We start from the raw sequence: 11823 nt of genomic DNA, 5'->3' as shown, positions 1-11823 counted from the left end.
TGCATCCTCGCTGAATAAAAGTATGAATTTCTTACTGACCCCAAACTTTTGAATGGTTCATTCAGTACACCTACAAACATGCATAGGGCATTTTGAGCATGGAGGTGAATGCTCTTGTGCTGTGTGGGTGTCATGAAGAATGCTGGACTCATGGGTGTGGTGTTGAGTGCGACTCTCAAAAGAGTGATGGATGTCTGCAATATTGAACTAGTCTGTTTTGAAAGTTATGCAAATAAAAGTAGGCTACTCATGGGAAGGGGAAGGGGAGATATGTTTCTTGTCTCTAGAGATGAGGTTGCATACATTTAGTCAATAACAATACAAAGACTCTGCTGCTTTCAAAGCACAACAGCAATATCTGCAATTTTGCGTCAAATTTGTTCAGAATAGTTGTAGTGTGGTTCTTTTTAATGTGTAGCCTATATTGAGAATGTTTACTGTTGGTCAAACTGTTTATCTCTTATGAAGTACCCTTCAAAACAAGAGTACTGTTACTTTTGGGAAAGGGGGCAGAAACAAAGGAGATGAATTTCAGAATGTATGCGAGTGTGTAATTGTATAATTGAAGTGGACTCATCATGACTTACTTTATGTAGTACTTCACTCCATCTGCAGTGTACGCCTCATCCCAGCCATACGGTAAAACTGTGAACGAAAAATACAACAACAAAAAAAACAATTAAGATTAATTTACTCTATGTGAGGACAATAAACAAGATACTGGAGAAGTCTGAAGCCAAAATAAAAAAATGGCATTGCAACATTTCTCGCTGATCCTCTTGATCTTGAAAGGCCAGTGACCGTGAGAATTTCCTGGCAATATGGGGTCGGATATGAATATGCTAAATGTCCCAGCATACAGTATCTGCATATTCTGAAAAGCTATTTTCATTAAAGTATAAGAATCAAATGGGAACAAATAAAATTAGCTTCCAATGGATTTGGATTTTGGTATAAAAACTCCATTCACACACAAACATGTTTCTCCAAATGCACTTTTTATCTTTGATGCACAGCTTTGGAAATGAAAACACTTCTGATAGAGGATGGATGTGTGCCAGGCTTTAATTAATGGATCTCCGTCAAAAAAATGTAAGCAGACTCTATTGAAGGCTGAATATGAGACGGGTCAGAATCTCATTAGTAAAAAATAAATAAATAAATGAACAAATCCATGGCAGAATTTGATCTTGACACTCCCTCTACATGCAGGAAGTGCTATTGACAATAAGTCTGCCGACATACACAATGCCTTGACATGACTTTATAATGGCTCTCACATCGGAAACATGATCTTATTATGAAAAAAAATGATGATGAAAAGGACACACACAGTATCCCACTGTCTAGATTTCACACACAATCAACATTTTGACAGGAAAGGCCAAAGAATAATTTATGCGGTCTCAAATTTCTACAAACAAATATCCCTGGCAACATTTTCTGTACTGCCCATGGGAATTTGCAGTAAATTTTGAGTCGTCTAACGTTTCTACTAACAAATTAATGGAAATGTATAAGAAATTTTGGCTTACAATACATTTTCCATTTATCATTATGTCACTGGTCATTTCTTGAATATTGGGGGTGGGACCAATTTTATTTGATTTATTTTTGGTGAGGGGCGTATGTCTTTTTACATTGTCATTTTAAAGGAACTAAATAATAAAAGTCCCCCTGTAGTCAATCATTTTATCACTTAAAACTCATCTTTGATCACCAAAATTACATTATAAAAAAATTAAAAAAAATGCTTCATGCCTTAAAATAGCTTGAATGTAACTCTACACCCTTGCCTCATTTAGTATACGCGGTTCTATGAATATGCTAATTAGCCCCGCCTCCACTCACTCACAACAGGTCAGAGATCCACTCGTTGACGATCACACGTTGACATGATTGGTAGTTTGTGATGTGAGAAACACCAGCGCTTTCAAACCGCGTACATATAAACAACATTAAAAACTTGATTTTCACGACAGGGGGACATAAAGGATTTAAATGGATTTAAGGCAATAACAAAAAAGAAAAAAAAAAAGAGTAAAAGAACAAGAATAAGAATAAGAATTTCTATAAAATAATTAATTTGAACTATTTGAGAATAATATTTTTATTTAAAAATATGCACTATTCACTCTTATTGGTATGACTGTCGAAACACGAAACAGAAAAATGCTCGTCACACCACACTGAGTTATGAATTACATAAATCACACTGTGAAATGATTCAGCCAAAACAAAAGTTTGACAAAAAAAGTAGTTTGCATCACTGGTCATCGCTGTTGGTCATTTAACATTTCGGTCACACTTTAGTTTAGGTTCCAGTTTTCAAGATTAACTAACTATTAACCATGACTTTTGCCTCATTAAACTCCTAATTACTGCTTATGAAAAGTTAGTAAGGTAGTTGTTAAGTTTAAGTATTGGGAAGGATTAAAGGATGTAGAATATGGCCAAGCAGAATAAGGCATTAATATGTGCTTTATAAACAGCCAATATTCTAGTAATATGCATGCTAATAAGCAACTAGTTAATAGTGAAAATTGGACCCTAAACTAAAGTGTTAACATAGTAAACAAACAGAGACAATCTGGCCATTTCTAATTATTGAGGGATTCTTAATGTCTATGACGTTCCGGCCTTTTCTATTCCATTTGTATGTTTTGCTAACATTTCCATTAAGTTACGAAAACTTTATTTCTGAATGTAATAAGAACGTTTTTTGTTGGCTTACGTTAACTTTTCAGGAACATTCCATTCTATCATTCTAAAAATGTTTTTTTATATCAAAACGTTATTTCAAACACAAAGCAAACATTTTTCATCATTTATAATTTTATACGTATGTTTACATTTTTCCAGAGTATACAAGTCTCTAAGTGTATTAAATATTTGAAGTACAAAAATAACAGATAAGACTTTACTTAAAGATTCACATCTTACTGTATAGTGGTAAACTAAACTGTGTAAGAGTCTCTGTAAAGTACACAGTCCAAAACATCTTATCGTAACGAGCAAAGCTTACATTTTCTAAACATAAAAAAACACAACCCCACTAAGTTAAACAAGGGAAAAAATAACACATAATCAAACATACACCTAGACAGAACACAAGTCAAATCTAGCAAGACATGTGGAAAACCACACAATAGAAAAAGAAAACACCACAAAATTGTGTTGTATGAACTGTTTCATATGGAGTTTCAAACTAAATGCTTTGTGATGCTTCTGAGAGACCATGAGTGTAACGGCTGTCTGGATGTTGTCTGGACTCTGGATGGATGTTTGGTTTAAAAATGGTGTGGAATGAGTATTAGAATGACAATGAGAGATTCAGAATCAGATGAAATGCTGTTACAGAAGGGGAAGTTTGAAGTCCTGATTGCTTAAGGTAATGCATTATAGGTTCAGTGAAGTCAGTGTATTATAACTGCTTGCCTGTATATTTCATATAGGCCTACTACTTGCATTCATTGTTTGTTCCTTATGCATGTGTCTTGTGACTTCATGTTCTCTTCTCTTCAATTCTCTTTAATGGTCAAACAAGTAGTAATGTTTAAAAAGTGTTAGATGAACGTCCAACTAGAACATTGCAAAAATTACGTCGCATGTACGTGGTATAAATCACGTTTTTGTGCTAACGTTTTGAGAATGTTTTTAAAGACCAGATAACTTTGAACAAACGTTCTATAAAATTTTCATAACTTTGAGAGAACCTTGCCAGAATGTTAGCCAAAGTTCTGAGAACGCTTTCCTCTTAGCTGGGAATATGCTAAATGCGACTATATGGCATGAAGATATTAAGATATTATAAACATTATCAAATTATGATTTTCTGTAAAGCTTTGAAACATTGTAAAAAAAGCACTTTACAAAAAAATTGACTTTGACAAATAACACTGTAAACATTCTGAAAACATTCAGCACATATTAATAACATCACAAAGACTTTCTGAGAATGTTGTTCTAAGAACGTTTTCTCTCAACGTTATGAAAATGTTCAAGTAAAAATATTCGTTCCAAGAATGTTGTTCTACACCTTTATAAAAAATGTGCTGCCTTAAAGTACAATCAACTTGGATGTTTAAGTCATTTCAACTTAATTTACATTAAACTGACTTAAAAAAATTAGTTGAATCTTGTATAACTAAAAAAAGTTGCTCAACTTATTTTGATGAGTTAAAGCAATTTAAAAACATTTGTTGTTGATATTTATTGATCATATAATTTTTGAACGCTTTCCCTCAACATTACGAGAATGTATATAATTTTATAAGAACGTTTGGTTCTAACACAACCTTTACAAACCATAAGTGAAACTGGGCTTTCATAATGAAACGTACCTAAACGTTGGTTTATCTTACCTAATTGCTGGCTGTTGTCTTTATCAGCCTTGAGAACAAAAGGGACATTTCAATGGTCATTTCCCAGAATTTAAACAGAATGATGTTTTCTAAAACTTGCATTCATCTGTATTTCTAGTGGCCTTCAACTCAATTGAGTCTTTAAATTCTACAGCTTAGTGAGATTTAGTTTTTTTTGTATTGAGTGTTCTGACGCATCCACAGTGATCAAAAACCCTTGGGACACAGTATAGAGTATAGCTCATCACATGCCTCTTTAATTCAATCAACTCTTTGTTATCTAAAGGCCTTGCTCTAGTAACCAAGAGTGAATGATTTCACTAGATCAACACTATGATACTGAAAAGGCAATTTCATCTGCCTCAAATTACGCCTCAGTAAATCAGATATGATTGGGATGAGCAGCAGAAGCTTTCCCAAAATTGATTCTCTCTTAAAGGGACAGTACGGAAATTCTGTCATCATTTACTCATCCTCGTGCCATTCCAAACCTGTACGACTTTTTGTCTTCTTCTGTGGAAAACAAAATAAGATACGTTGAAAAATGACTGAACGTTCTGCAAAATGCCTTCTTTTGTGTTCTGCAGAAGAAATAGAATAATACAGGTTTGAAACAAATGAGTAAATGATGACAATTTCCATTTTTTGGGTGAACTGTCCCTTTAAATTATGAAATAAGGTGTGTGCAACCTTATTTTAGCCCATTTTTCTATCATAAATCCTTATTCCAAAGCATGTCTCCCCCCTCTGTCTTATTGATGAGACACAGAGTGGTACGTAGCCTGTCACAAGGCTGAAAGAATATCCATCACGTGGAAACCACTGCTTGTCTCTGTGCTGGGCTGAGGTTGCTCTCTTTGCTTTCAATCAGTGTGATGAGGGTGACCCTCCATGTGCAACTCAAAGCCTGCCTCGTCCTCCCCCCGTAGGGCAGCATTCAAACAAAACGTGAGCATCACTCGCTGAGAGGTCACATGCTGCCAGGTGTGTGGAACACGTTTTCAGTCCCCTAAGCAATCACTTTAGATCTTTCTTCCCTCCCTCAGCTGATCCTTTGAACCCAGGAGTCTTCTATCTTCCCTTAATCCATCCATCTGTCCATCTCTCTCCGTTTTTTGCGCATCATTTGGTACCTTGGAAATTTAAGTTACCAAGAAATAATAGAAACAAACAGTTGTTAAATCGTCCCATTTGTCAAATCATATTTTATAGACAGACTTTAAAATCAAAATTGGCAATTCTTATTATTTTATGAAATATTTCAGTATTTGTTATAAATGATGTATCAGTGCACATCATTATTATTATTTTATCATTTATGTGCCCAAGGATTTTTAATCAAAATAACTTCCCCTCCCTTAGTTACATCTCATTACTTCTCTGATGATTTTTATTTTACATTTATTTTACCAGGGAAAAAGTTTCACTCACAATAGGGAACAAAAGACTATCAAATCTTCCGTTTCATGTTGATTTTAAAGGGATAGTTCACAGGAAAATATAGGAAAATTCAGTCATCATTTATTCAACCTTGTGTCATTCCCAAATCTGGATGACTTTCTTCTGTGGAACACAAAAGAAGATATTCTGAAATTCTCTCTCTCTCTCTCTCTCTCTCTCTTTTTAGTTTTTTTGTTAATACAAAAGTCAATGGGATCCAGTGTTGTTTTGGACCCCATTTACTTTCATTGTGTGACAAAAAAAAATAATTCTTCAAAATATTTTCCTTTGAGTTCCACAGACGAAATCAAGTCATACAGGTTTGGAACAAGATGAGGGGGAGTAAATGGTGACAGAATTTTCATTTTTGGGTAAACTATCACTTTAAGGAGGATGTGTCCTGCACTAAGGGAGCAATAGTCAACAACAGAAAACGTTTTATGCGTTTTGGTCGTTCATTTTCACGACAACTGCCTTTCACGGGGGCCTGAAAACGCAAGGTTTTGAAAACGGGTTTCAAAGTGCAAGGTTTCGAAAACTATGCCTTTACCGTATCCATGTAAAAACAAAAACGTGAATTTGTGAAAACGGTGACGTCATGTGCATGCGTATTACGTGTTTGCGGGGTGTTTCTTGACAAAGTGACATCGCCAACAACTGGCCGGGCATGCACAATACAGCCTTTTTAGTAATTTTCGCAGACCAGTGTGAACGGGGATCGTTTTGACAACGTTGTCGTCTGTTTTTAGTACATCGTTGTCGTGTAAACACCCTAAAATTCAGACTGATGGGTGACCAATGATTTTTTTTTTTTTTTTTATGATTACATTTGGAGCTTTCAATCCTGAAGGAACTATCAGGTGTATAATTTAATCAACTTCACTATTCAAATTCACAAAAATATTCCCTGCAGATAATGTTCTTTCAAAAGCGATTTGACAAAAAGAGAAAATGGATGAAAAACAAGGCCATCATTGAATAACCTCATTGTTTAGACCATGTATTCAGTGAATAAGAGGAGGCCAGAGATGCTGTTTTGTCTGAGTTGCAGCGAGTCCATGAACTCTCTGTTTCCTTTAACATACAAGAAAATCATGCCACTCTGTAAGCAGGAATACAATCAACATGCTTTCTTGAGATACAAAGAACAGGACACTTTGGTTAATATTACTATCCGACTATATTATTATTAAATTTCACTATATAAGGTCTCTTTTTAATACCTGACATTCTACTTCATGACTCAGTTTTATGAGGCTGAATTGGACGCCCAGTGTTAATTAGGAAAAAACCTTTAGAAAGAAAAGGCAGCTTCTTGCGCTTTGGATGGACTGCTATCAGTAATGTTTTGACAAGCTGGATCAATTTAACTAGGCCAGCAAGATCGTATTCTTTCTTTTAGTAAACACTGTCAGTCAAATCAAGATGACAGGAACAATCATTGTTGTGAATAAAAAAATTTATAAAAAAAATGCATTTTAGTTTACATGTTATCCCAACATTGACACATTTCTAAATGTGCATATCTGTGTGTAGCTTTGAAATTATATACAATTGCGACAAAAAACAAAGACGATTGCTTTCTAGCAGCTTCGTATCCAGGCAACGTTTTAAGCAGTGAGGTGAACCAGATCTACAAGGTTTGTATTAGCAGCAAATACACCTTGTATTGTTTTCTTATGGGATTGACCTATTTTTTCACGATATACATCTAAATGGCTTAGATTTCACGATTAAGATATGGTTCTATATATCAACAAACAAGCAGATAATTAAATGTACTTAAATGTAGATCACTAGGCTGTCTGCTGTAAAAGGAGAAAGATGTTCCATAACAAATGTTTAATAGGTTCAATAAATGTGAACAATAAGCAGTATCTTGGTCATAATGACGTCTGGTTTAATAAACTCATAATGAGTCGGAATTATGGAAAGACTGCCAATGTTTTGACTTCTACAGGTCATTAAATGCATTTGCGCAAGGTCAAACATTGCTTGAAAGAAAGCTAAATATTTTCCTGAGAATTACAAAGCTGAATGGGATCAGGGGTTCATGCAATGGCTAAATAAGTAGACTGAGTGTGGCTCTTAGGGTAAACCAAAGTCAAAAAGTCATTTTAAAAATGAGATCATAACCTAAAGCTGTTGCCAAAGTCTGTTTCTTGTTGTAATAGAGTTTTGTTAACAGATAATATTATGCATCCACCTTTTAATAAGGAACGATAACATCTCATCCAGCATAGCTCAAATTGCTGGTGCCGTAAGATACATTTTTTACATGACAGGTAGATGGTGTGATGTGTGTTTTCATGTTAAAGCAGAAAACATACCTGTATACTTACAGTCCAGGTCTAGAAGGCTTCTGACAGCGTGAGTTAGTTCTTTAGCTTCCACAGCAAGAGCAGATGCAGTCCAGGGTGGTTTCTTCCCACCTCGAGATGCCAAGGTCTGAGACTGTGTGGCCAACTTCGGATCGCTGGGAGAACTGAGAGACAAAGACCACAATGCTAAAGATGCTGTAAGCAATTTCAGACATTTGAACTTGCTAGCAATAACCTTAACCTAATTTCCGCTAAACCTTTTGGTAGATAACACTTTATTTTGATGGTCTCCTTTAGACATGCTGTTGACTATAAGTAACATTGCACCTACATGTCAACTACCTCTCATTAGAGTATTAATAGACTGTGCTTAATATCTGCTAACACTTTATTTTGATGGTCCTCCAACAGACATTCTCCTGACTAACTTTGCAAGTACATGTCAACTTAATCTACTTACCCTCACAGTTTACTAATACTCATCTAATACTCTAATGAGAGTTGGTTGACATGTAGGTGCAATGTTATATAGAGTCAACAGAATGTCTAAAGAGGACCATCGAAATACATTTTTAGCTTAATTTTTAATAAAAATACAAATGCTTTTTTATTTTATTTTATTTTATTTTATTTTATGGTGTACTGTTCTCACGAAAAACAACTCTATCAGGTTGAAAACTGTGTCAGTCTTGTTTGATTTTCAGCTGACTTGTTATAAAAGCTGTAGAAAAGTTCACTCCCTTCGACCTGAAATGAACACAGCATGCTGGGCAGACTGGCATAAAAGAAGAGCCCAGCATGACTCTAATAAAGGGTGGATATTTGGGGAAGGGGATTGAGACCCACTGACATGGATGGACCAGTGTTATGAAAACATATTATGAAACCACCACACTTTCAGGTCAAAACTGCGATGAATTGGACTAGACTGATTTAATTATTGCATGTGTGTGAGACATATTTGCTGCACAGTCTGATTTGAAACTTACTGAATTACTTGGAAAACATAGCAACTGATTGGAATATATTACAAGAAACAGCAAATTATTTATTATAATATTAGTGTGTGTTTAATTAATGTAGAATGCCATTTTCAGAGCAATATGCTATATTTTGTTAGAAATATTGTAATGTATCAGCTGTTTGTTAATGTAGCCCAATAATCCTGATTTTCTAAGACAGATATTTTTTTATTTTTTTTATTTACACTACCATTCCAATTTTTGGGGTCGTAAGATTTTTTTTTATGTTTTTGAAAGAAGTTTCCTATGCTCACCAAGGCTGCATTTATAAAATAAAAATTCAAGTAATAACCATATTATTATGAAACTGTTTTCTATTTTAATGTATTTTAAAAAGTTATGTATTACTGTGATGGCAAAGCTTAATTTTCAGCAGCCATTACCCCAGTCTTCAGTGTCTCATGATCCTTTCTTCAATAAGAAACATTTCCTATTATTATTCTAAATGTTGAAAATGTTTTGTTCTGCTTTATATTTTTATAGGAACCATGATATATATTTTTCATGCTGTATACACGTAGTTTTTATGATGAAGTTAAAGGGATGATTCGGAGTAATTTCAACCTAGGGTCCTTTGCACCATGACCTCGAGCCACATGTCACGTGTCAGTGCTTGTTTGGACTTTAAGTTTGTGTTTTGATTGGTTCCCGCCACTCCTTCGTTTCTGTGGTTACTGTCGTTTACTTCAGCTGTATCACCTGTATTCCGTTAATCAGTGTCATCTGTGTTTGTATTTGAGTTCGGTTTGTTCAGTCAGTCTTTGTCCGATCTCCGTTATATTTAGTGTGTGTTGCTACCTGTTCCGCTGTCCTGTATTTAATTACATTAAACCTTCGTTCTTGGAAATATATCCTCGTCTCCGTCTGCCTTCCTGCAACCACCCGTGACATTTCCCTTCCGGGCATTATTAGTGGGGTAATTTACGAGATACAACCTTGGATCCATTAGCGCCTGCACTAAGCCATTCGGCTGATATCTCTAAATAAGCTCTAACTTTAATAATGTTCGACCAAGGGAAAAAAGGTCATGGTGCAAAGGACCCTTGTTTGAAACTACTCGATATACCTCTAGTTTGCATCATTTAAACAGGCTTTTGAGGCTGGGGGGGGGGGGGGGGGGGGGACCAAGAAAAATGCACTGTGGCTTTAATTCAGCGTGAGCAGCACAGCAAAAACAGACTCCGCACTGAAACGCGTCTAATCTGTTAACATGGGTGCCAAAAAAAATGCTTGTGCATCTAGTGTGAAATGGGCCTGAGAAAACACATGCAAATGTATACATATTTAGCATGAAATAATTATCCCTCATTCGCTTGATGCATGTTAGAGTATAAGCTCAGCTGATGGTCATTTAACATCATGCACCGCTCTCAAAAAGAAAAACCCTATACACAATCTGGGCTGCAAATTGCTGACAGCCTTCATTTTGATTTATGAGGACATGTGTAATATTTTCTAGCCCTAATAGACGAAGGCACAGCAGCCTCTTCGGTCGGTGGGGATGATCATTAGGGAGAAAAGGGCAGAAAATGCAGGGGGCCATGTTGATTGGACCAAATCAACATCACTGCCACAGGAAGGTGTTGTACTGACCTCTAGTCATTAACTATCCCTGTCTGTCTGTGCCACCAAAGTCTCTTTTATAATAGAAAAGAAGGCAGAAGACTCCACAAGTTACCATTTACACACTCGTGAATACACTGCCTCCTAGAATATCAAAGGCAAACTTTAATGACTGTGTAAAGGTCCCTAAAGGAAAAGTGTCTTTGTTATTAAATCATTCTTTTCTACACACCTGTTGCTAGCAAAGTGCAGTATTGCTGTCATTAGAGATTAGGTCTGCCCTTACAAAAGACTGACGTGAGTACAAGAATAATGATCTCACCTGTAGCCTCTTGGACCGCTTTGGTTTTCAGACAGGAAGCCTTGGACAGCCTGTGGGGTTTTAAAATGCAGGTGATTAGATTAGTCCATAGTTGAATGATTTAATGATGCATAAAGATTTAACTGTGCAATTTTTATTTTTAATAATAATAATAATAAACTACTTTTATATGATTATTATTATTATTACTATATAGTTTATAATATTATTACTATATATATTTTTACTACTAGCACAAAGTTACATATTTTTAATTATTAAACATTTATAATTAAATAATCACCTGTAAAGCGACATACTGTATATACTGTAGGTATACAAGCACATTCACATAACAGTAAAACTGCAATCAAAATCATATCTGATGCATGGTGTCCAGTGTACAGTAAACAGATCTTTACAAGTTACTGAAGTGCCATTAACCATAAAGAGTGCAATGCTACATTCAAACCATAATTACATATTATTGTCTTCTTTACATGTCATTATGTTTGTTTTATGACAACATCAATTCAGTGTGGCTGACTCAGTGTGCTTATGCATTATGTACTTCTGGAATATATACTATTATATTCTTACGCAGTGGACAGATGTAAAGCACAGGTTAATTAAAAAAGTTCGGTGATATTTTTATTTCTGTGTTCTGTGACAAACGTATGATTTATGCAGTCCAACAGAGTGCTATGGGAATCTGGAACTGCACAGTGATGTCATGTTCTTTTTATGTTCTGACATTTTTCTTTTTTTCCATAGGCGCCTAATAAAAGGGTTACTGCAGATTCTCTGCTAAC

The 11823-nt window shown here is 35.2% G+C and overlaps 1 protein-coding gene across 2 annotated transcripts in view; it reads right to left on the bottom strand.

Annotated features, from left to right (window-relative positions):
- stxbp4 (syntaxin binding protein 4) overlaps positions 1–11823 on the bottom strand; it is a 34077-nt gene that overhangs the window by 2103 nt on the left and 20151 nt on the right. Inside the window, exons 19-21 of one of the 2 annotated variants that reach the window (XM_082151168.1) lie at positions 11033–11082; positions 8135–8289; positions 588–645 (exon numbers count right to left, since the gene is read on the bottom strand). In XM_082151168.1, the coding sequence (XP_082007294.1) occupies positions 588–645; positions 8135–8289; positions 11033–11082 (263 nt within the window). The remainder of the gene's footprint in view (positions 1–587; positions 646–8134; positions 8290–11032; positions 11083–11823) is intronic. The other variant, XM_082151169.1, reaches the window with a different exon arrangement.

Source organism: Leuciscus leuciscus, assembly GCF_965113295.1.
Source record: "Leuciscus leuciscus genome assembly, chromosome: 21".
NCBI lineage: Eukaryota > Metazoa > Chordata > Actinopteri > Cypriniformes > Leuciscidae > Leuciscus > Leuciscus leuciscus.
Note: the sequence above shows the minus strand (reverse complement) of the source record. Positions and strands in the feature narration are given on the sequence as shown.